Here is a 25,862-nt window from a genome sequence, read left to right on the forward strand (position 1 = left end):
ATGAGAATATTTGTATTCATTCTGTATCCCCAAATTGGAAGACAGCGTTAAGGCTATAACAGTCATCCTTTGTAACGTGTTGTTTTCAACTCTACAGTAAACATGATAGAATTAGTTCCAAAGGGTATTTTCCATGTTGCCTGTCTCTGAACCGTTCGGGTTGAACAGAAATGTGCTATTACAGGCATCCGTGTCATTCAAGGATGTGACTGTGGAGTTCACCCAGGAAGAATGGCAGAAAATTGGCCCTGCTCAGAGGACTCTGTACAGAGATGTGATGCTGGAGATCTTCAGCCACCTCGTCTCCGTGGGTGAGTTTACCTTATGTGTCTGACTCTCCGATGCAGTCTGTTTCTTTCTTTTCTTTTTTTTTAAATCACTTTATTGGGCTGTAATTAACCAAAAATAAGACTCAGCCTTTTCCTAGATACAATTTGTCAAGTTTTGAGAAATGTATTTCGTTGATTTTTACCACCCACATCATGTATAGACTATTTCCATCACCCTAAAATGTTTTGTTTCCTGTTCCCTCCTCCTGCTTTCACCCCTTAAACTACTGATCTGCTCTCTCTTATAGCAGTTTTGCCTTTTCTAGACTTTCGTATAAGTGGAATCACACAGCGCATACTCCTTTTCCTTTACTTCTTTCACCAAAACTAATTATTTTAAGATTCATGCATGTTTTGTGTGTCAGTTTATTCTTTATATTAGTAGTATCCTTTTGAATAGATACTAATCATTTTCAGATTGGGCACTATCTGAGCAAGGCTTGTACAAACATTCCAGCACAAGTTTTTGTGCAAACATGTTTTCATTTCTCTTGTGTGAAAACCTAGGAGAGGTTTTCCTGGGTCTTTTACTACCATAACTTTTTATAAGTAACTGCCAGATGTTTCCAAAGTGACTACGCTATTTCATGCCCATCAGCAACATATGAGAGTTCTGGCTGAGCCACGTTCTCACGTACACCCTAGGTATTGTTAACTTCAACTAATTTCAACCAGCTCAGTTGGCGCCAGGTTATAACTTACTGGATTTTAATTTACAATTCCATGGTGGAAAATGATGATGGTCATCTTTTCATGTGCATTTTGGCTATTTGCATATCTTTTATGAAGTATCTCTTCAAATCTTTAACTCATCTTCTTTTTCTGTCATTTTTTTTTTTTGGGCTTACCTGGGTTGAAACAATTCTTTACATAATAGAGGTGACCATTATAAGATAAATGTTTTCTGAACTTTTTTCCCCACCTGTGGCTCACCTTTTTCTTAACAGTGTCTTTTGAAAGAAAAGATCTTCATCTTGAAGTCATATCATTTTGTGTTCTTTTATGTCTTAATGCGGTTTCCCTCCTTTTTAAGACATCTTTGCCGAACAAAAGGTCAGTGAGATTTTTCTGCTATGTTGGCTTTTTAAATTTTCCTTTCCATTATTTGTTTTCATCTTAACACTTAGATGAGTAGATGTATGCATAGCTTTCATGATTTTAATATTTTAAGTGATATCTTTAATTTTAATTTCTAATTTTGGGGAAAATGTCAAAATACAAGTAATTTATTTGTATTAACATCATACCTCATAACATTATCAACGTCATTATTTGTAGTACATGTTTTGAAAATTCCATGATATATTTTATGTATATAATAATGTCATCTATGAATAAAGATTTTTTTCCAGTCTTTATGCTATTTATTTCTCTTTCTTTATGAAACTTGTTAAGACTTGCAGTATAATGTATACTGAATATAAATGATGAGAGAGGACCACTTTGTCTTGTTCCTAATCTGAAGAGCAAAACATTCAATCATTTACAAAGTTTTCTTTTTATAAGACTTTCTTTTCTTTTTTGTTCCCCCAATCACTTTAGTTTTTTTTTTAATTTTTCAAATATTTAATACCCCCTTCACCCGTTTTCCCCAGCCCCCACCCTTTGCCACTGACAACCACCAATCTGTTCTTTGTATCTATAAACTTGGTTTTTTGGTTTGTTTGCAGGGATTTTCTTTGTTTTGTTTTTAAGATTCCACATATATGTGAGATTATATGGTATTTGTCTTTCTCCTATTGCCAAATTTCACTTAGCATAATGCCCTCGAGGTCCAACCATTTGTTGCAAGTGGTAAGATTTCATTTGTTTTTCTGGCTGAACAATATTCTGTTGTGTGTGTATATCATGATTTCTTTAACCATTTGTCCATAAATGGACACTCAGGTTATTTTCCTATCTTCACTATTGTAAAATAATTCCTCGATGAAAAATGGGTGCAGGTGTCTTTTTGAGGTAGCATTCTTTTTTTTCCATATAAATACCCGGGAGTGGAATTGCTAGATCATAACGATAGTTGTGTTTTCTATTTTTTGAGAACCTCCATACAGTTTTCCATAGTGGCTGCACTAATTCACATTCCCACCAACAGTGCACAAATGTTCCCTTTCTCGATATCCTCACCAACACTTTTTATTTCTTCTCTTTTTGATACTAGCCATTCTGGCAGGTGTGAAGTAATATCTCATTGTACTTTTGATTTTCACTTCCCTGATGATTAATGATATTGAGCATCTTTTCATGTGTCTCTTAGTTATTTATAAGTCTTCTTGGAAAAATATGTGTTCAGATTTTCTGCCCATTTTTAAGGATTGTTTGGTTTTTTGCTATTGAGTTGTATTAGTTCCTTATGTGTTTTGGATATTAACTCCCTATCAGATATATGATTTGCAAATATCTTCTCTCATTCAGTACATGGCCTTTTCATTCTGCTGATGGTTTCCTTTGTTGTACAGAAATTTTTTAGTTTGTTATAATTCCACTCTATTTCTGTTTTTGTTGCCTTTGCTTTTGGTGTCATATTTTAAAAAATCTTCACCAAGCTCTGTGTCAGGCAGTTTACTGAGTNCAGAAATTTTTTAGTTTGTTATAATTCCACTCTATTTCTGTTTTTGTTGCCTTTGCTTTTGGTGTCATATTTAAAAAAATCTTCACCAAGCTCTGTGTCAGGCAGTTTACTGAGTATGTTTTCTTCAAGGAGTTTTTTAACCTCAGGTATTACATTAAATCTTTATTCCATTTAGTGTTAATTTCTGTATAAGATAGTGCTTTGGTTTCATTCTTTTGCACGTGGCTGCCCAGTTTTCCCAGCACCATATATTGAAAGACTGTCCTTTTCCTTTTGTATATTCTTGGCTGCGTTGTCTTAAATTAATNGTCCTTTTCCTTTTGTATATTCTTGGCTGCATTGTCTTAAATTAATTGACCATATATGTGTGGGTATATTTCTGAGATCTCTATTCTCTTCCATTTCTCTCTGAGTCTGTTTTTGTGACAATATCATACTATTTTGACTACTATAGCTTTGTGATACAGTTTCAAGAAAAGGAGTGTTATGCCTTCAGCTTCATTTTTCTTCCTCTAAATTGCTTAGGCTATTTGAGCTCTTTTGTGGTTTCATACAAATTTTAGGATTGTTTGTCATATCTCTGTGAAGAATGCTGTTAAACGCATGTAAAACTCCTCTTTGGGAGACACAAGTGCTTTGGAGAATGACAGAGAGGCAGTGAGATCGTGTCTGCCCCCCGAGGTTTCTGGAAGGGAGTATAGGCAGCCTTAGATGTGTGTTTCATGAGGAGCCTACCTCTCATGTCACAGCGATGATGATTAGCTAATAAGCCTCTTTCACAGAAGGATTGAGCTTCTGGGTGTGTTGCCTCATGTTCCGCCCTAGGGGTGGTGACTGTTTAAGAAATCTTTGGTGGTAACAGCCCTGTGGGACCCACGGNTGTCACAGCGATGATGATTAGCTAATAAGCCTCTTTCACAGAAGGATTGAGCTTCTGGGTGTGTTGCCTCATGTTCTGCCCTAGGGGTGGTGACTGTTTAAGAAATCTTTGGTGGTAACAGCCCTGGTTGGTTAAGCCCTGTGCTTAAGCCCCACCACATCTGAGCCAGGTGATGTGAGGTGTCCCCAGGCAGCAGCCACACAGTTTGGTGGGCCAGCAATGGTGTGAGCTCCTTTCTGGGTGATGCCAATTATTACAGCCCCGTGGGACCAGGAATGCAAGTTTCCCGGGTCTGCAGAGTCATGTGATTGGGAGGGATCCCCTGTGTGGCAACTGTAAAAATTAGGGCATCCAATGCATGTAAAGGTTCCATCCCAGGAGATGCTGGTGCTCTGGAGCACCGTATAGGGAGAATGCAGAGGTGGTGTCCATCAGCCTGCATTCCCAGAGAGTTCCAGCAGGCTCCTAGATGTGTGTGCTCAGTTAGGTGCCTGCCCTTCAGGACAGTGCTTTAATATAAGTAGGTGAGCCTCCTTCACTTGAAGTCTGGACGCCATCAACTGCCTCGGTACTGGGCCCTGGGGTGGGTGAATCCAAGCATGAGAGCCTTTTATGAAGAACCGTTTCTCAGGTCCCCAGATTCGTGGGTCTCAGGACACAATCCCCCGTTGATTTTCAAAGTTCTTGTATCAAAGGCTCATCTCTCTGGTGCAGATCTTAAAAGTCGGAGTTCCTCATGCAGGACTTGAACACTTTGCATTAGGGAGAAGCTCTAGGTTTTGAGTTCCCTCACACTTGGGGGTCACCAAAGTAGTGGTGGGGTTTATGACCAGATTGTGTCTCAGCCTCTCCTACCCACTTTGATGTGGTTTTCTTCTCTTTGCCCCGTTTGTATTCATTACTCAGCCAGCCCTCAGGTTTTTTTTTTAAGAGGATATTGTTCCATATTAGCTGTAGACTCAGTGTGTCCTTGGGAGTGGGTGAGTGCAGTCCTACTGCACTGTCTTGAACCAGAAACCACAAAGTACTATGTTCCTGTAGGTTTTTCATACCTGTACTTTATCAGGTTAAGGAAGTTCCCCTCCCTCATTTTTAATTTAATCAATAGGTGTTAAAGTTTTCAAACTCCTTCTTTATATTAACATCATCTTATGGTTTTTCTTTTTCAGTTAATATGGAGAAGTCTATTTGTTTTGGAATGTTAAGCTCGCATTCCTAGGATGAATCGCACTTGCTCATGGTGTATCANTATTAACATCATCTTATGGTTTTTCTTTTTCAGTTAATATGGAGAAGTCTATTTGTTTTGGAATGTTAAGCTTGCATTCCTAGGATGAATCCCACTTGCTCATGGTGTATCATCCTTTTTACCAATTGTTAGATTCATTTAATAACATTTTCTTAAAGATGACGTATTTGTAAAATATTTTTTATAGTGAGATTTCTTTTCTCCTAATGTAGTAAAGCTTGTCTCATGAGATATATTCTTCNGATCCCATAATGCCGGGATCACGCCCTGAGCTGAAGGCAGACGCCTAACCGCTGTGCCACCCAGGCGCCCCTGTAAAATATTTTTTATAGTGAGATTTCTTTTCTCCTAATGTAGTAAAGCTTGCCTCATGAGATATATTCTTTGGTTTTCTAGAAGAGTTTGTGTGTATTCACTATCACTTGGTACTTAGTTGTGTGGTAGTTTTTATTATAGAAAACCTCATGTTGTCTTTGCATTTCCACCAGAGATATCTGAGAGTTCTTGTTGCTCCACATCCAGACCAGCATTTGGTGTTGCCAGTGTTTTGGCTTTTGGCCATTCTGATAGGTGTGTGATGGCGATCTCATTCTTTTAACTGCAACTTCCTGATGACATAGGATGTTGAACATCTTTTCGTATACTTATTTGCTATCTGTATATCTTCTTTGGTGAAGTCTGTTAAGGTCTTTTGCCCATTTTTTAATAGGGTTGGTTGTTCTCTTACTGTTGAGTTTTAAGAGTTCTTTGTATATTTTGGATAACAGCCACTTACCAGATGTATCCTTTACAAGTACTTTTCTCTCAATCTATGGCTTATCTTATTCTGTTAATTTGTCTTTTGCAGACCAGAGTATTTAATTTTAATAAAGTCCAATTTATCTTTTTTTTTTTTTCCGATTGTTCCTTGATTATGTATCTAAAAAGTCGNTTTTAATAGGGTTGGTTGTTCTCTTACTGTTGAGTTTTAAGAGTTCTTTGTATATTTTGGATAACAGCCACTTACCAGATGTATCCTTTACAAGTACTTTTCTCTCAATCTATGGCTTATCTTATTCCGTTAATTTGTCTTTTGCAGACCAGAGTATTTAATTTTAATAAAGTCCAATTTATCTTTTTTTTCCCCGATTGTTCCTTGATTATGTATCTAAAAAGTCATTGCCACACCCAAGGTCAATCAGGGTTTCTTCTCTGTTCTCATTTTATAGCTTTTCCTTTTACATTAGGGTCTAATCCATCTTGAATAAATTTTCTTTTCATTTTGAATAAATTTTTGTGAAGGATGTATGCATGTCTTCGTCTAGATTCACTTTTTTGCATGTGGGTGTCCAGTTGTTCCAGCACTAGTTTTGGAAAAGACTATCTTCATTATATTGCCTTTGCACCTTTGTCAAAGCTCAGTTGACAGTGTATTTGTGGGTCTGTTCTTGGGCTCTTTATCCTGTTCTGTTGATCTGTTTGTCTCACTTCCTCCCATATCACATTGTTGAGATTACTATAAGGTTATACTAAGTCTTAAAGTTGGGTAGTGTCAATCTGATCTTTTTCTTCAGTTTGATGGTGGGTATTCTGCGTCTTTTGCCTCCATATAAGCAGGTTCACTTAGTAGATATCCATAAAATAACTTTCTGAGATTTTGACTGGGATTGCATTGAATCTATAGATCAAATTATGAAGAACTGACATCCTGACAAATTACTCTTCTTAACCATGAACAGGTAAGAGTTCTCCATTTATTTAGGTCTTTCTTACCTTTCTTCAGAGTTTTACAGATTTCTCTCATAGTTCTTGTGCATATTTTGTTAGATTTATACCTAATTATTTCATTTTGGGGTATACCATGTAAATGACATTATGTTTCTAATTTGAAATTCCACATGTTCGTTGCTGGTGTATAGAAAAGTGATTAACTTTTTTTTTTATATTAATCTCATATCCTACAATTTTGCTATAATTGCCTATTCCAGTTTTTTGTCTGTCTGGATTTTCTGCACAAACGATCATGTCATCTGTGAGAAAAGACAGTTTACTTCTTTCTTGCCCAGTCTGCATGCCCTTTATGTCCGTTGTCTTATTACATTAACTAGGATTTCCAGTATAGTATCAAAAAGCAGTGGTGAGAAAAGACATTTTGGCCTATTTCTGCTCTTAGCAGGAAAGCTTCAAGTTTCTCGCTGTTAAGTGTGATGTTAGCTGTAAGTTATTACAGATATTTTTATCAAGCTGAGAAAGTTCCCTTTTTTTCTGTTTCGCTGAGAGTGTTTATTATGAACTGTTGAATTTTATCAAATGCTTTTTCTGCCTCTGTTGCTATGACTGTATTAACTTTTTTCCTCTTTACCTCCTTGATGTGATAGATTATATTAATTGATTTTTGAATGTTGAACCAACCTTGCATACCTAGGATAATACCACTTGGTCATGGTGTGTAATTTTTTTATATACACTGTGAATTTTGATTTGCTCGTATTTTGCTGATTTTTGCATGTATGTCAATGAGAGAAACTAGTGCATAGTTATCTTTTCTTATATTGCCTTTTTCTGGTTTGGGTATTTGGGGATACTGTTCTCATAGGATGAATTAGAAAGGATTACCTCTGCTTCTGTCTTTTGGAAGAGATTGTAGAGATTGAATTCACCAGTGAACCCATCTGGGTGTGATGGCTTCTGTTTTGAAAGGTGGTTATTTTTTTTATTGAATTTCTTTCATACATAAAGGCCTATTGATAACTATTTCCTTCTTGTGTGAGATTTGGCAGATGCTGTCTTTCAAGGTATTGGTCCATTTCGTCTAGATTATAGAATTTGTAGGCATAGAGTTGTTGATAGTATTCTTTATTATATTTTAATATCCACAAGATCTGTTGTGATGCCCCCTCTTACATTTCTGATGAAACAGGATATCTTCTCTCTCCTTGTCATTTGGCCCAGTTAGAGGCTTGTTAATTTCATTGATCTTTTCAAAGATTCAACTTTTGGTTTCATCAATTTTCTACATTAATTTCCTATTTTCAATTTCATTGATTTTTGCTCTAATTTTTAATTTTTTTTCTGTTTACTTTGTATTTAATATCTTCATCTTTTTCTAGTTTCCTGTAGTATAATCTGAGATTGTTGATTTCAGATCTTCTTTTTAATTAAGCATTCACTGCTATAAACTTCCCTCTAAGTAGTGCTTTCACTTATCCCATAATTTTGAATAATCTGTATTTTCATTTCAGTGAAAATATTTTCTAATTTGTCCTAATATTTCTCTGAGCATGTGTTATTTAGAAGTGTATGTTTAACCTCCAAGTACTTTGGGTTTTTTTCACCTATCTTTTTGTTGAATTCTAGTTGAATTCAACATTATGGTCTGAGAGCATACATTGTTTGATTTCTATTTTTGTAAATATTTGGTAAGGTGTGCTTTATTGCCCAGAGTGTGGTCTGTCTTGGAGAATGTTCCATATGAGCTTGAGAAGAATGTAATTTGCTGTTGTTGGATGAAGTGTAGTCTATAGATTTCATTTATATCCAGTTGATTGATGGTGCTCTTGAATTCAGCTGTGCCCTGTTGATTTTCTGCCTGGTGGATCCATCCATTTGTGATATAGAGGTTTTGAAATCCCCAACTATAATAAATAAATAATGGATCCTTCTATTTCTCGTTACAGATCTATCAATGTTTGTCTCATGTATTTTGACATTTAGTTGTTAAGCACATACATATTAAAATTGTTACATCTTTTTGGACAATTGACCTCTTTATCATTATGTAATTCCCCTCTTTATCCTTGATAAATTTCCTTGTTCTGAAAGTTAACATAACTGCTCCCCCTTCAGTATCTTGAAGGCAACATATGTTTGGGTCTTGTTTTTTGATTCATCTTGACAGTCTGTCTTTTAATTAATATATGTACACCATTGACATTCAAAGTGATTTTTTATGTAGTTGGAGTAACACCTACCATATTTGTTGCTGTTTTCCATTTTTTGCCCTTGTCCTGTGTTTCTGTTTTTGTTTTACAACTAATCTAAGTCTGCTTCAAATAACATTCTACAGTTTCTCAAGTACTATAAGTAGAAACTTTAACAAAATATTCCTAATTCTTCTCTTCCACTCCTTTTAACATGATTGTCATTAATTTTACTTATATGTGTACAGGCATATATAATAGGATATATTATTTAGAGTAAACTTTTTCTGTAACATCAATTCAGAGTAACAAAAATAAAAGCTTTTTTTGTACACTCATTTATTCCTTTTCCAACGTTCTTCCTTTCTTTGTGTAGATCTGAGTTTGACCTGTCCCATTTTCCTTTTTTTTTTTTTAAGATTTTATTTATTTATTTATTTGTTTGAGAGAGAGGGAGAGAGAAAGTGAACACAGAGGGAGAGAGAGAAGCAGACTCCCCACTGAGCAGGGAGCACCTCGGGATCATGACCTGAGCCAAAGGGAGATGCTTAACCAACTGGCCCACCCAGGTGCCCCTGTACCATTTTCCCTTTTTATGAGGAACTTCTTTTAACACTTCTTGCAAGACAGGTCTACTAATAAATTACCTCAAATTGCTTCAATTTCTGTTTTTCTGAGAAAGTATTTCTTCTTCACTTTTGAAGGATAATTTTGCGAGGTCCAGAATTCAAGATTGGTAGATTTTTTTTCTCCTGATACTCTAAATTTTTTATTTCATTCTCTCCTTACTACGTGGTTTCTGAGAAAGAAAAACTGGATCTAATGCTTATCTTTGCTCTTCTCTGGGTAAGATTTTTTTTTCCTCTGGCTCCTTTCAAGATTTTTTCTTGGGGTGCCTGGTGGCATAGTTGGTTAAGCATCCAACTCTTGGTTTTGGCGCAGGTCTGATCTAAGGGTCGTGAGATCAAGCCCTGTGTCAGGCTCCACACTGGGCATGGAGTCTGCTTGAGTTTCTCTCTCTCTCCCTCCCTGTCTCTTCCCCCCTTCAAATAAATCTTTGAAAAAGTTTTTTCTTGACTTTTGATATTCTGAAGTTTGAATACACTATTCCTAAGTGTAGTTTTGTTTTTTGCATTTACTGTACTTGGTGTTCTCTGTGCTTCCCAGATTTATGGTTTTGTTTCTGACATCAATTTGAAGGAAATTCTCGTTATTGCTTCAAATATTGCTTTGAGTGTTCCCCTCTCTCTTTCTCCTCTTTCTAGTATCCCTTTGACACCTATGTTACATTTTTGTAGTTGCCCCACCATTCTTGGATATTCTTTTATTTTTTTTTCAGTCTTTTTCTCTTTGTTTTTCAGTTTTGAAAATTTCAATGTCAGATTCTCAAGCGCAGGATTCCCTCAGCCATGTGTAGTCTGCTAAGGTGCTCATCAAAAACCTTCTTCCATTTGTTCTTGGTTTGTTTTTTTTTTAATCTCTAGCATTTCTTTTTGCTTTTTTGTTAGACTTTCTAACTCTTCACTTACATTATCCATTTGTTCTTGTGTATTATCTCGTGTTCTTAAAAAGCCTATAGCATATTGATCATAGTTTAAAAAAAAATCCTGGTCTGATAATTCCAGCATTCTTACCATATCTAACTCTGAGTCTGGTGTTTGTTCCATCCTTTCAGACTGCATTTCTTGCCTTTTGGCATGTCTTGCAATTTTTTGTTATAAGGTGGATGTGATGTGCTGGATGAAAAGATCTGTAGTGACAGGTCTTTAGTAATTTAATGGGAAGGTGTAGGGCAAGAGAAATGTTCGGAGTCCTATAATTAGATCAGTCTTTTGGTGGACCTCTGTCCCTAGACCCTGAACTTCACTAGTGCTTTTAAATTTTTTAAGATGTATAAAGAGCAGGGTGCCTGGGTGGCTGAGTCGGTTGAGTGTCTGCCTTCGGCTCAGGTCATGATCTCAGGGTCCTGGGATTGAGCCCCACATTGGGCTCCCTGCTCAGGGGAGTCTGCTTCTCCCTCTGCCTCTGTCCCTCCCACTGCTTGTGTGTGCATACACTCACTCTCTCTGAAAAATAAATAAAATCTTTAAAAAAAGAAAAGAAAAGATGCGTAAAGAGCTAGCTAAGGTGGGACAGGATGGCTAGAGGGACTTCTTTTAGGGTTTGTGGACCCAATTCCAATGTGGGGAGTTCCCTCCCACACAATACCAAGCAATTTTCTGACATCCACAGGGTGTCTGGAAATTTAACTCAATTTTGACACTGTCTGCCTGGAGATAGCATTGGATTGCAGAGGTTAAGGGTTCAGTCCTAGCAGACTGCCGCCACCCCCTCACTTCACGTGCCAGTCACAAGCACCAGGCTGTTACCTGTGCTTCTGACCAACCAGCTACAGATTGGAGGTTCCAAAGACGACCTCCTTAGGTTTGATTAATTTGCTACAGCAGCTCACAGGACTCAGGGCAACATGTAGGTTTACCACTTTATTAAAGGATATGAATCCATAGTGAGATGAAGAGTGGCATAGAGCGACGTCCTCGCAGCGCTTGGGGTCTGGCTCAGTGGCTCATGGAAACCTATTCCCCCATGTGGAATAGGAGAGAGAACTGGAGTCAAGTGTTCCCTTTCCCCCAGTTTAGCTAGACTCTGATAAACCCTCAACAGATTGGGCTCTGGTTCAACAATTTCTTTTGAGAGCACACTTTGTTAAGAATAGAATACTCTGGCCTATTTCAAATGGTTTCTTTTCTTCAGCGACTCCAGGCGACCCTCCTGCAGATGCTGGTGGGTCTCTGTCTCTAGTGTTTTACACTACAGATGGTAGTTAGTCTTGGCCTCTGAATTTCTGGTTCTATCTCATCGACTTACTGAGACCTCTTGGTTCTGCTCTGGTACTGCACTGTGGCTTGAAACTCCATTTGTCCTTTTTTTCTGGGATCCTTGTCCTGCAGTGCCTGTCATCTGCTGCTCCATCGGGCATGAAGTGGAAAGCCCGTGCAGTCCCTTTGTAAAGCCTTATGCATGTAGATCCCTGTTGAGTTTGGGGTTATGTACGCTTACGATTTAGCTCAAGGAGGTTAATACATTTGAGCCTCAGGAAAAAAGTTGCTGTCAGCTCTGCAAAGAAAGCTTCAAATAAGCATCTTCGTTGTGCCACCCCTGAAAATGTGTCTTCTTTCACGTTCAGAATCACAGAAGCCCAGGTAACAGGTCCAAGTCTTAAATTATTTCCCATTTACAGGGTATTGCTATACAACACCAGAAGTGATCTTAAGGTTGGAGCAAGCAGAAGATGCATGCTTGTTAGAGAAAGAATTTCTAACCAGGAACTCCTCAGGTGAGTTATTAAGTACTGGAAGAAAGTATTCAGGGTAAATTAGATCCAAAGTGGTCAGTTAGAGATGTCTACTATAAAATAATTTCAGCACTCTCTTATAGAGCCCTATCCATGTGGATGTTGAGAAAGACCATATCCTATCCAGTAGTATATCTAAGGAGAAGGTCTAACACAAGGGATGGGTGCAATCTTGATCATTTTCTCATCTTTAAAAGCTGGGAGCCTGAGTGTATATAATTTAAAATTGATAAATCAAGTAATAGAGCTATACTAAACAGTGAAAAAAATAATAATAAAAATAAATAAAAACTAAGAAACGAAAGCATATAAGACTGGAGGTTAATGAATGGGAAGAGAGAGAAGAAACTAATGTTATTGTTGATTATGTATTAGGGGATTATAAAGATAACCGTGAGGGGCAAAATGCACCTTTCATGATTAGTAGAAGAAAAATTCACTTAATAAAACAAACATGCCTATTACTGAATGTGTTTTTTTATAAAGGCTTTGTTAAGCACACTGTATGACATGAAGTAAGAGAAACCTGCTGCCGTAGCAAGTAATGAAAATGGGCTAAAGCCAACTATCGTGAGAATATATTATCAGATTTTATCAGAGGTAGACCTGAAGGATAATTTGGAAAGTTTGATATTAAAAAAATGGTAAAGTGCTTTGCCAAAACAAAAAGGCTATGCTGGGATCATTTATCTTAATTTTGGTCAAGATTGAATTCAGGTTATAAACCATGAAATGAAGGACACCTGGCTGGCTCAGTCAGTGAAGCATCTGCCTTCGGCTCAGGTCATAATCCCAGGGTCCTGGGATCGAACCTCGTGTCGGGCTCCCTGCTCAGTGAGGGGGGTCTGCTTCTCCCTCTGTTCCCCCCACTCCCCACCGCCAGTGGAAGAGTCAAAAAATATGAAAGAACTTTAGATAAAAAGGAAGCATCATTAAATTTCAAAGCGATAGAAAAACCAAAGTTCAACAAAACTAGAAACTGCAAACAATGTAAGGAAATTGAAACCTCTTTCTGGGAGTTAAGCACCTGTTGGCATGAGATCCGAAATTGCAGTATATCCAGAAAACTGTAAGAACGGGAAGCATGGTATCAGAACCTCTGGGCTTTAGGTAGAGCACTGCTTACGGGAAAATTGTATTCTAACATACTTATTTTAAAAAACAAAGTTTAAAAAAGACTAAGCAGGGTGCCTAGGTGGCTCAGTTGGTTAAGTCACTGCCTTTGGGACAGGTCATGATCTGAGATCATGAGATCAAGGTCCGCATCAGGCTCCCTGCTCAGCGGGGAGTTTGCTTCTCCCTCTGACCTCCCCCCCTCTCATGCTCTCTCTCTCTCTCTTTCTCATTCATTCTCTCTCTCTCAAATAAATAAAATCTTTAAAAAAAATAAAAAAGACTAAGCAAAGCAGAAGAAATAATTTAATAAAGATAAAAGTAGAAACCAGTGAGTTGGAAAACTACAGTGGTGTAAATAATAACTAGCCAAAAGGTGTTTCTCAGACAGTCCTTCCTAAGAAATCACTCTGCAGACATACCTAACAATAGACTAGGGTGAACATTTAGAAATATATGTAAGACGGGTAGACAGAAACTTGAGAAAACTGAGAGGTACTGAATAGACTTCAATTAGAGAGAGACTCCGTGTTCACAGATTGGGTAGACAATTTTAAAGCTCTTAGTAATACTCTTAGTATGTGTAAATATGCAGTATAATAGCAAGTGATCTCATTTGATTTCTGTTTGTTTTTGTAAAACTTGGCAAGCTGATTCTAAAATTTATGTGGAAATTAAATACATATATACGTAAGTAAAAATAAAATTTATATGGAAATAACAAAGGCCCAGTAATAATTTAAAACATCTTCGAAAAACAACGTTCTGGGACTTTCTCTGCCTGGTGTTGAATGAAACTCTTGTCGATACAATTAATTGTACTCATGTAACTATCGTTAAACAAATCATTGAAATATAATAGCCCAGGAATAAACACGTGTTAGACGCTTGACTTTTTGTACCCCTACTTTACACATACAGCAGAAATCAAATTGGGGTGGAATTGTATAACGTGAAACGAAATATTTTAGAAAATCATATAGGAGAAAATCTTTATCGCTGTGGGTGGGGATAAAGTAAGACCAAAAAACACTTAGCCACGTAGGAAAAATTTGTTTGCATTAAAATTCACAATTTCTAGGTGTTGAAGGGTGATATAAAAACTATGAGAAGACAGGGCACAGAATAGCAGAATCTATTTGCAGTGCATGTAAGCAAGATAAAACTAGGACCTACAGTCTATAAAGTGCTTCTGCAAGTCTGAGGAAAAAGGCAAGTAGCTTAGTGAAAAATTGGGCAAAAAGCTTAATCAGAACCTTCCGCAAAAAGGAAATCTAGTTACCCAGCAAACATGGGAAGAAGTGTTTAATCTGATTAGTTTTGAGAGAAATATGAAAACGGTATCATACTGCCACTCTGCATTTATGAAATTGGCAGAGAATAAGAACTCTGACCACATCGGGGGGTGGGGGGGGTTCGGGACCCGCATCAATTGGTTATGAAAATGCAAACTAGTGCCATTGCTTTTGAAAATGGTGGGCATCATAGGGTAAGTGTAAGCAAGCCAAACACCCATCAGCAGATGAGCTCAGAAGTAATTACATTTATTTGGTGGAGTGTTACACATCAGAGATAGTATACTAACTTATAAACTACAGCAAAACCATGGAGGCATCTTGCACACAATATTGAACAAAAGAGCAAAACAAAAATGATTATAGCAAGTTATAGGATTCGGTTTTTATAAAGCAGCTGGTAAAATTGTGTATTTTCAGGGATGTATGTACAGTCTGTAAACTCTAAAGAAAAGTAAGGAAGGTATTGCTATGAACTTTATGAGTGATGCAATGCGTAAGCATGAAGAACGTCTCACTCCAGAAACAGTACGTGGGCCTTCCTGATCTGGTCCTGCTCTGCTCTTGGATAGGGGTGGTGACTCCAAAGTGTTCATTCTGTGTCATATTTTAAACTGCACAGAAGAATTTTATGGTTTCAGAGAGTTTGACGGTTACAAGATAAACAATGGGAGGTAATACTCGCTACAAGTAAATATCCATCACAGAGGGTTTGCTTCAATAAATAAGGAATCCAGATCTTATGTATCTCTTCGGTATGGCTTCCTGTGTCTGTGATGAGTTCAGGCAGTCCATTTCTCCCTCTTTTTTCCTTCAAAGCACTCAATATCTAACACCCCTTATATGGGGTGTGTATTACGTTTTTTTACTGTCTGCCTGTTTCCACTGAAGCGTATGCTTTCTGAGAAGGGGGAGTTTTTACCCTGGCTCATCTCCTGGTATGTAATTTGGCATTCAGATAGGCTTACATTATTAAACTTCTAAGAATTGCGGATATAAAGTCAAACAGTTCATTAGAAAGAAAGGAAAACGGTGTAACAATGACTAATAAACATGAAAAATACATAACATTACTGGCAATTTCAGGAATGCAAATTCAGACCACAGTACAATGATTTTGGACTCATTCCATTAGTACCAAGAATAATTAAGAGATAATGCAAGATAAATGTCCACAAGGCAGGCAGTGGTGTAAATTGACACAATTACTGGGAAAAGTTGAAGCGTATTCATAAAATTGAGCATGCCTATTCCCTATGACAGCTGTCCATTCCAGGTTTATTCTCCAGAAAGACTTGAATATGTTCCGCAGAAGACATGAATCAGACTTTCCATGGCATCAAGACTTTTAAAAGTACAAACCTAGAAATAACTTCCATATTTATTTATGAAAAAACTTAAAGATATTTTCAAACAGTGGACCATTAGATAGCTGCAATGTGTAATGTGGATGGATCTAAGAAACGTGGCATGAAGAATCTACACAAAGGAAAATATATTAATGGTAGTTGGGCACAGTAACAACTAAATGTAAGCGTGTCGTGTATGTGTGTGTGTATGTATGTGGTTCTACCAAGAAGAATATTCTTTCTTACTCTTTCTAGTCTGGAATGTAATATATGATATTTTATAATTACATTGTGATTGACACTATAGCTTTTTAGGGGAAAGGTATTCCATATTGAATGCAAATGCCGTAGTCCGATTTCTGTGACTTGTGAGTTAACCGATGTACATTGGCAGTACGTCTGAGCTGATGTGTCACAGTCTAGGTAGCTCCAGGCACACTGTATCAAGGACCCTTCTCTGTATCCTGGAGGGGTGCAAGGAAAATCAGAGGATCAGTGTTCTGTTTTGGGTAAAGGAAAGCAAAGCTGCGCAAAATGTATTTCATGGCATTTAAAATACCATCAGTTAAAAGGTAAAATATTATTTTAGATCTGGCTAGGAAAGAGAAAACAGATGTGATGTCATCAATTTTAAGATGCACTGTGATTGCAATGGTAGTAATTTACTTGAAAGAATTGTGTCCCCATATATGTAACTGCTCTTCATGTATCCATTGTTCACATGAATGGAATAGGCTTAATTGCTTTCAGATTTAAAGTAAGTGGTGCTTAAATTCATAGATATAAGAAGGCATTTTTTTTTAACTTCAGGAAATAGTCTTGCCCTGAAGATTATGTAGAGTTTGAGCTAAAAAAAGGAATGCATGGTAACTTAGAGAAATAATATGGGGCAAGATTTTTTTGGAATGACTCATTTAAGGGGTGTCAAATAGTCTAGCCAGACTACACCCCAAAAATACGGTGGACTTCTCTGATGCTAGCTTGAACAGCTGATGTCCCTGAATTGGTGTAAAACATTGTTTTCCAGAATGTCTCCTGACTGTTGTCTGATGGAACCTGGGGCAGTGGTTTTAGGGACCATGTTAAATATCCAGTATAGGCCTGAAATTGGTGCTGGAATGTGGGTAGCAACTGCATAATAGCAGTCAAGCATACCAAAGATAAAAGTAAAGGCTTTTATGTTAAATGAATATAAGAATATCTAAAGTTTCTAGAAGCAGGATGAAACAAAGTCCTTATGGTTCTAGAAGCCAGTAGAAACTATATGTTGACCCGTAGATGGAACGCTGACTTACGGATTACTTGGGGATGGATTTGTTGCAAGAGAGTAAGCAGACAGAACACTTACAATGTGACGGTCAGGACAGTATTGTTATTGAACAACCCTGATACAATATACCAAGGCCCCAGAGCCAATGTAGAGCAGAGAACTCAGCCAAGGCTGAGAGATGGCTCTTCTCATTAGTGCATTTCTTTTCCTGTGAATAACAACTAGGAGAGTTTGAGTTTGAAGTATTGGCCTGTTTTTTTCAAGTGGAAGAGAATTGTGCTATTATAAATGTATTTTGGTATTGATGTGTAAACTGGGGGGCGGGGGGAGAAAGGAAGCTTCTAATAGAAACATGGAGACTAATGAGTTTCCTGTCCTGTAACCTGTATTTGGCAGGTTACTTGTAAGAACATAGACCTGGATATTCATCCCTGATCCTGCCCCTCTCTCTTATGTATACCTTGAAAGGCTTACCCACTGCTAGTCCTGCCCATACTTACTGCCCATAATCTTTGTTGAATTTATCTTATTCTCAGATGTTTCCAGTTCCCAAACTCATCATTGTACCTTTCTTGTACTTCCTTTCTATTAATTTTGAAAATCACGTTTTTTAAATATCATATGAACATATGTATTCATTGCCAGTTGGTTTTCTTTTTTTCCCACTCCAGCAATTTCTTTCCAAGTGAAAGCAATATAGGGGATATAGCCTACAAATTAATCAATCTTGTATGACATGACTAAAACCAAAGAGTCAAATATGTAACAGACTATACATATATGGGCTGCTTCCCATAAGAAATGTGTCTTAAGATTCATAAGGTGTTTTTAATTTTCTCATTTTTAGAAGATTGCCAACATGATAACCTCTTAGAGAAGAGCCAAGAAATCCAAGACAGACATTTGTGGCAAGTTTTATTTACTCATTTTCAGAGAACTGACACAGGAGAGGAAAGGTTCAGCCAGGAGTCACACTTAAGAGTAAATCACGCAGACCTGACGCCCTTTGAATGTGGACAAAACTTCAGCCATAATTTAACTCACACAACAGAGAAATTCTGTAATCATAATATATGCAGGGGAACCCTCCGCCACCAATCAGCCCACAGTGCATGTCAGAGGACTCACATAAGGTTGAAACCCTATGAGTGTAGTGAATGCGGAAAATCCTTCCATAAGAAATCGTACCTCCTTACGCACCAGAGAATTCACACGGGGGAGAAACCTTACAAGTGTAACGAATGTAGGAAGGATTTCAGCCACAAGTCAGGCCTACAGAAACATGAGAAAACTCACACAGGGGAGAGACCTTACGAGTGTGTTGAATGTGGGAAAACTTTCAGCCGCAAGTTAGGCCTGAGAGTACATCAGAGAACTCATACAGGGGAGAGACCCTATGAATGTAGTGAATGTGGAAAAACTTTTGTCCAGCAGTCAGCTCTCAAAACACATCAGATCATTCACACAGGGGAGAAGCCTTATGAATGTAATGAATGTGGGAAAACCTTTGCCCAGAACTCAACCCTCAGAAAACACCAGACAATTCACACAAGGGAGAAGTCCTATGAATGCAAGGAATGTGGAAAAGCCTTCAACCAGAAGTCAAGTCTAGGAACGCACCAGAGAACTCACACAGGGGAGAAACCATACGAATGTAAAGAGTGTGGGAAGGCTTTCAGTCAGAAGGCAAACCTAGGAAAACACCAGAGAACTCACACAGGGGAGAAGCCCTATGAATGTTACGAGTGTGGAAAAGCCTTCAAACAGAAGTCAAGCCTAGAAATACACCGGAGAATTCACACAGGGGAGAAACCATACGAATGTAATGAGTGTGGGAAGGCTTTCATTCAGAAGTCAAGCCTGGAAAAACACCAGAGAACTCACACAGGGGAGAAGCCATATGAATGTAATGAGTGTGCGAAGGCTTTCACCACAAAGTCAGGCCTAAGAGTACATCAAAGGGTTCACACAGGAGAGAAACCCTATGAGTGTAATGAATGTGGGAAAGCTTTTAACAAGAAGCCTGGCTTAAGATTACACCAAAGAACTCACACAGGAGAAGAACACTATGAATGTAATGAGTGTGGCAGAGCCTTCACCTCTAAATCAGTCCTCAGAGGACATCAGGAAACTCATAAAAGGGAAAAACTCTAAATATGATGAATGTGAGAAAGCTTTTAGTGAGAAATCTGGTTTAAAATTACTACAGAGAACTCACACAGGAGTTCTGAATGTAATGAGCATGGCAGAGCCTTCACCTACAGATGAGTCCTCAGAGGACATCAGGAAACTCATAAAGGGGAAGGTCTGTATTAATGGAATAAATGTGGGAAAGCCCTCGGTCATAAATCGGGCTTAAGAAAACATCAGGGGATTCATACAGTGAAAGGAACCCTATGAATGTAAGGAATGTGGAACAACTTAGATCCTGAAGTCAAACCCCAGAGATCACGCACAAGAAAGCCTTATGTGAACATACTGAGCAAACGAAAACATTGATTGCAAATCAAATACATGAGAGAACTATAGCTGTTCTGTTTTACAAACTTCAGACTGTTTTCCTGTGTTTTTTCCAGGGCTGGCCATTTGCCTGAATATTTGCCCAGCTTGGCCTGCCTCTGTCCACATATGTGTATGCCTGGCCTCACAAAACCTCTGACATGTGTTTGCTTATACAAGAATGCTTTTTGAGACCTTCCAGAGAGTATGTGTAAACATCAGCCTTCCCTGGATCCTAGAACCCTGATAGAGAGCCAGGAGTTCAGTGGATCCGTGCAAACCTGTGGTCCTCGGTTGGAATCCGGACTTAGCTGCCTCTTAGGCCAGTGACCTCATCTCCCTGAGTCTGTTCCCTCGTCTGTAAAGTGTAGCAGCAGCGTCTGCCTTGCGTGGTTGTGGTAAAGATTCAAGTGCTCATGGTGGAAACAAAGCAATGTCAGTTCCCTTCTGTGTTTAGATAATTCACATCTCCCAAGAGATGCTTACGGATGAAGTTAGGGGGAAGAAGAGGCAGGAGTGTGGCGATGACAGGAACTTGAAAGAATAGAGAGAGCTGAAGGAGGGATGGAAGCAGAGCGAGAGGAATCCGTGCAGTGCCCTGGGCTCATGGCTCCACTCCTTGGACCTTTACCAGGACAGTCCACATATCACCCCCTCATGATTCGAGTCTCCCTGGACGACCACAGTGGCGATTGAGTGGGTCCCAGTGGACTGTCTGCAGAGACATGCATCTCTGGTGTTCACAGATACAAGCTCAGGGCCACGGCAACCATCTTGAGATGTGTGTGGACTGGAAATGGGTGAAAATGGAAGCTCTGTTGCCAGAGCACATTTGGGGACCCTGAGGATTTGGGTGAAGTCTGGGTTTCTCGACCAAGCCTTTCTTGTAGTTTCTTTATAATCTTTAAAATATGTAAAGGCTAATAACTACATTATTCAAATTTTACTTAAAGCAACTCATAATTTGATTTACAGATGCATTTCTCTTTAAAAGAAACATTTATATTAGTAATACTAAAGGAAACCAGTTTATAACTTGCCATCTATAGAAACTAATTGAAAAAACGTGCAAAAACAGAATAGCAACTTAAAAATTGTAAATTTATGATCTAATCAGTTTTTTTTATTATCTTGTTAGTTACCATATAGGACTTCATTAGTTTCGATGTAGTGTTCCATGATTCATTATTTGCGTATAACACCCAGTGCTCATTAAAGATCATCTCTGGCATTAGAAAAATGACTTGAAGGAACCTCCTAGATATAGGAAGGACAATCAGGTCTTGGGGGCTTTCAGTCACTGAAATATCTCACTGTCTCAAGGTTCAAAGGGCTGACGTGACCGAAGCTAATTTCCATAAGGGGGAAGGAAGGATGTGGCTCAAACCAGTTGTGATGGAGGCACTCGAAATTAAAGTGTACGATTTCTAGATTATGGGCATGATCACAAGCAAAGACCTGTTACAGACCAGCACTCATTCCCCTATGGAAGCAAGTTATTTCCCCGTGTTTAGAAGTGGAGTTTGGGATACCTGGTTTGTTTGGAACATGGCCTCTGCACCATTTCAGAAAGCTCCCAGTCTGAGGAAAATATGCTCATGGTTGGTTTTAGGGGCCCAAATATATGAAACTGGCCCCGGGTCCCCCCTGCCATGTTATGGGCAAATCAAGTTCTGAGGAAGAAGAGAAGTGTAATTCTTTCACACAGTCTCATCCTTTCCATTCCCATCACCAGAGTTGTAGTTCAGACTCTTTCTTCTAAGACACTAAAATGTAGAGATAGTGTGGGAAACATGCCCATTGTGGAATATAACGGAATGTGTATCTGTGAACCCACCACCTAGCTCAGGAATAACAGTATCGGTCATGACAGTATATCTACTGGTATACACTTTCCCTGTCTATCCCCTCCCTCCCAGAGGCAACAACCTTTCAAAATTGTGTGGGTATGCGTGTGTGTGTGTGTGTGTGTGTGTGTGTGTGTGTGTGTGAGATTGGCTTGAAAAAACTAGCATGATGAATTATGAATCTGTAAACAGTAATTGGTTCTACTGATTTCAAGGTTAATTAGAATGGTCATATGTCCTGCTTTTTTTGATTCAATGTTACATACCTAACATTTGTACGTATTGATTTATAGGGTTGTACTTCACTCAGTTTCACTTATGTACAGCTTGATATTAAAATGTATTCATTTGTGGTTTTGCCCACATATTTTAGAATAGAGAAATGTATTTCTAAATTCTAACTTCTTGAAGGAAATGAAAAAAAGAAATGGAAAGGTTGGGTTGCAAGCTTATGCCAGGATGTTGATAGGAAACTTTCTGACTCCGTTTACCTGGGCTGCAGGATCTCAGCTGGAACTGTCCCATAGTCTAAGAGATGGTGTACAGTTACCAAGCAGGACTTGGAAAGATGTGTCCAAAAGCTACTCTGTGACTGATAAGTTCAGAAAACATGATTGGGTAGTTAGGAAGTGTTTTCTTCTTGATATTTGTTGGTAGCTTTTTAAAATTTTTTACTTAGGTAAAATATGCATAACATAAAATTTACCGTTTTAATTATTTCTGAAGTACCTTTTCAGTGGCATTAAATATATTCACAGCGTTGTGCAACCATTTACCTACGTTCATTTCCAGAACTTTCTTCATCTACCCAAACTGAAATTCTATATCCATTAAATGCTAACTCCCCAATCCTACTTCCAGCCCCTGGCAAACACCATTCTGCTTTCTGTCTTTACTGGTTTGACTGATCTGTGTACATCATATACATGGAATCATGCAGTATTTGTCTCCTTGTGACTGACTTATCTTACTTAGCAGGGTGTCTTCAGGATTCATCAGTGTGTGTAAGAATTTCCTCCATTTTTTAAGCTGAATAATATCCCATTGTGTGTTTTCTTTATCCTTTTTTAATTTTTTGTTTATCCATTTATCTGTCCGTGGGCACTTGGATTGCATCTACCATTTGGATATGTTAGATACTGCTCCTGTTAACGTGGGTGTATGAATAATTAATTCTTCAAGATCCCACTTTCAGTTCTTTTGAGTACGTACCCAGAGGTAGAATTTCTGCATCCTACAGTAATTCAATTTTTAGTTTATTGAGGAACCATTACACCGTTTTCCATAGCATCTGCACCATTTTACATTCCCACTAGCAGTCCACAAGGGTTTTGATTTTTTTTCACAGTGTCCCTGATACTTCTTATTTTCTATTACTTTGGTAATTGCCATACTAATCCTAATGATTAGTGATATTGAACGTCTTTTCTTGTCCTTATTGGCATTTGAATATCTTCTTGGGAGGACTGTGTACGGACTTTTTACCCATTTTTTAATGAGGTGGTTTGTTTTGTTGTTGTTAAATTGTAAAAGTTCTTTATGTATTCAGGACATTACTCTCCTGATGGATATATGGTTTCCAGGTATTTCCCCAGTTTTGTGGCTTGCCTGTCTATTTGTTCTGTCAATAGAATCTTTCACATATTTCAGTTTATCTGTTTTTTTTCTTTTGTTACCTGTGCTTTTGGCATATTCAGTAAATCACTGCCAAATCTAATATCATGAATATTTTCCCCTATGCTTTCTTCAAAGAGTTTTACAGTTTTAGCTTTGATGTATAGATCTTTGATCCATTAATCTTTTAAATATGGTGTAAGGTAAGGGTCCAGCTTCATTCTTCTTCTTCTTTTTTTTTTTTTAAGATTATTTATTTATTTGACAGAGACAGCCAGCGAGAGAGGGAACAGAAGCAGGGGGAGTGGGAGAGGAAGAAGCAGGCTCCCAGTGGAAGAGCCCGATGTGGGGCTCGATCCCAGAACGCTGGGATTACGCCCTGAGCTGAAGGCAGACGCTTAATGACTGCGCCACCCAGGCGCCCCCAGCTTCATTCTTATGCATGTGGATATCGAGTTTTCCCAACAGTATTTATTGAAAAGACTGTCCTCTCCCCACTGAATGCTCTTGGTATCCTTATCAACAATCGTTTCGCCTCATAAGTTGAGGGTTTATTTCTTGTCTCTCTATTCCATTGATCTATACGTCTGTCATTTTGCCATTACTGCACTATTTTGATTACTGTGGCTTTGTAGTAACAAATACTAAATCTGTAGATTGCTTTAGGTAGTATGGATTTTAGCAGTATTAATTCTTGCAATCCATGAACATAGAACCTTTTCTCATTTATTTGTGTCTTCAGTTCCTTTCATTAAAGTCTAATAGTTTTCAGTGTACAGATGTTTCATCATCGAGGTTAAATTTTGTTAAGTATTTTCTTGTTTTTGATGCTATTGTAAATAGCATTCTGTTCTTAATTCTCTTTCTGGTAGTTAATTGATATCCGTAGATATACAGTTGATACTTCCATGTTGATTTTGTGTCCTACCACTGTACTAAAACCATTTATTCATTTTAACAAGTTTTTGGTGGTTTTTTTTTAGGGTTTTATATTTAAGATCACATAATCTGCAGACAATTTACTTCTTCCTTTTGGATTTGGATGTCTTTTATTTCTTCTAACTGCCTTAATGCTTTGGGTAAGGCTTCCAGTACTATGTTGAATAGAAGTAGGCACCCTTGTCTTGTTACCTCATCGTAGAGGAAAATCATTCAGCTTTTCACCATCAAGTATGATGTTAGTTGTGGGTTTGCCAAATGTGGCCTGTGTTAAGTTGAAGTACTTTCCTTCTATATCTGCTTTATTGAGCCATTTATCATGAAAGGATGTTGAATTTTGCCAAATGCTTTTTCTGCCTCTATTGAGATGATTGTATGAGTTTTATCTTTCATTCTATTAATGTAGCGTATTACATTTATTGATTTGCATATGTTGAACCATCCTTGCGTCCAAGGGATAAATTCCCCTTTGATCATGGTGTATATTCTTTTACTATGCCTTTGAATTCAATTTGCTAGTATTTTGTTGAGGGTTTTTATATCTGTGTTTATCATGTATATTGGCCTGTAATTTTCTTTTCTGGTAATGACCTTTATTATTTCTTCTTTGACCCATTGTTCAAGATTGTGTTCAATTTCCATATATTTGTGACTTTGGGTTTTGGTATGAGGGTAATGCTGACCTTATAAACTGAGTTTGGGAGTCTTCCCTTACCTTCAGTTTTTTGGAAGAGTTTGTGAACAGCTGGCATTATTTTATCTTTAAGTGTTTGGTAGAGTGCGCTGGTAAAGCCATCTAGTCTTATATTTTTCTTTGTTGGGAGAATTTTGATTATTGCTTCAATCTTACTCATTTTTGGCCTATTGAGATTTTCTTTCTCATAATTCAGTCTTGTCGGATTATATGATTCTAGGAATTTACCCATTTCTTCTAGGTATCCAGTTTGTTGGTTTTTAATTGCTAATAGTTGTCTCCTATGATTCTTATTATTTCTGTGGTATTAGTTGTAATGTGCCCTCTCATTTATAATTTTATTTATATGAGTCCTTGTTTTTTCTTGGTTAGTCTAGCTAAATATTTGTCAGTTTTGTCTTTTTTAAAATAGCTAAGTTTTATTGACCTTTTAATACTTTATTTATTAGAGAAAGAGAACAAGCTGGGGGGGGGGAGTAGAGGGACAGGCAGACTTCCTGCTGAGCATGAAGCCCACCATGGGGCTTGATCCCAGGACCCCTGAGATCATGGCCTGAGCCAAAGGCAGATGCTTAACCAACTGAGCCACCCAGTCGCCCCTAAAATTGTTTTTCTAGTCCTTATTTGATATATTTCTGCTCTAATTTTTATTATTTACTGCTGCTAACTTTGGGCTTAGTTTTTTCTTTTTTTTTTTTCTAGTTCTTTGACCTGTAAAGTTTGATTAATTGTATATCTTTCTTTTTTTGTGATTTAGGCATTTATCAGTATAAACTCTTCCTTAGAATTGCTTTTGGTGCATTGCATAGGTTTCAGTATACTGTTTCTCCAATTTGTTTGCCCCCAGATATGTTTCTATTCATTATTTCTTCTTTGACCCATTGTTTGTTTAAGAGTGTGTTTGACTTCCATGTAGTTGTGACTTTCCAGCATTCTTCCTATTACTCATTTCTAGATTTCA

General features: G+C 37.8%; 1 protein-coding gene across 3 annotated transcripts in view; it reads left to right on the plus strand.

The window, feature by feature from the left end:
* Positions 1-23,042, plus strand: part of LOC100482860 (zinc finger protein OZF) — a 36,387-nt gene extending 13,345 nt beyond the window's left edge. For all 3 annotated transcript variants that reach the window (XM_034647039.1, XM_019804262.2, XM_034647040.1), the window contains 3 exons: positions 185-311; positions 12,168-12,263; positions 18,156-23,042. In XM_034647039.1, coding sequence (XP_034502930.1) covers positions 185-311; positions 12,168-12,263; positions 18,156-19,462 — 1,530 coding nt within the window. In that variant the 3' untranslated portion in view covers positions 19,463-23,042. The remainder of the gene's footprint in view (positions 1-184; positions 312-12,167; positions 12,264-18,155) is intronic.
* The last annotated feature ends 2,820 nt before the right edge of the window (positions 23,043-25,862 follow it).

The sequence above is a fragment of the Ailuropoda melanoleuca genome, chromosome 17 (assembly GCF_002007445.2).
Source record: "Ailuropoda melanoleuca isolate Jingjing chromosome 17, ASM200744v2, whole genome shotgun sequence".
In the NCBI taxonomy this organism is placed as follows: Eukaryota; Metazoa; Chordata; class Mammalia; order Carnivora; family Ursidae; genus Ailuropoda; species Ailuropoda melanoleuca.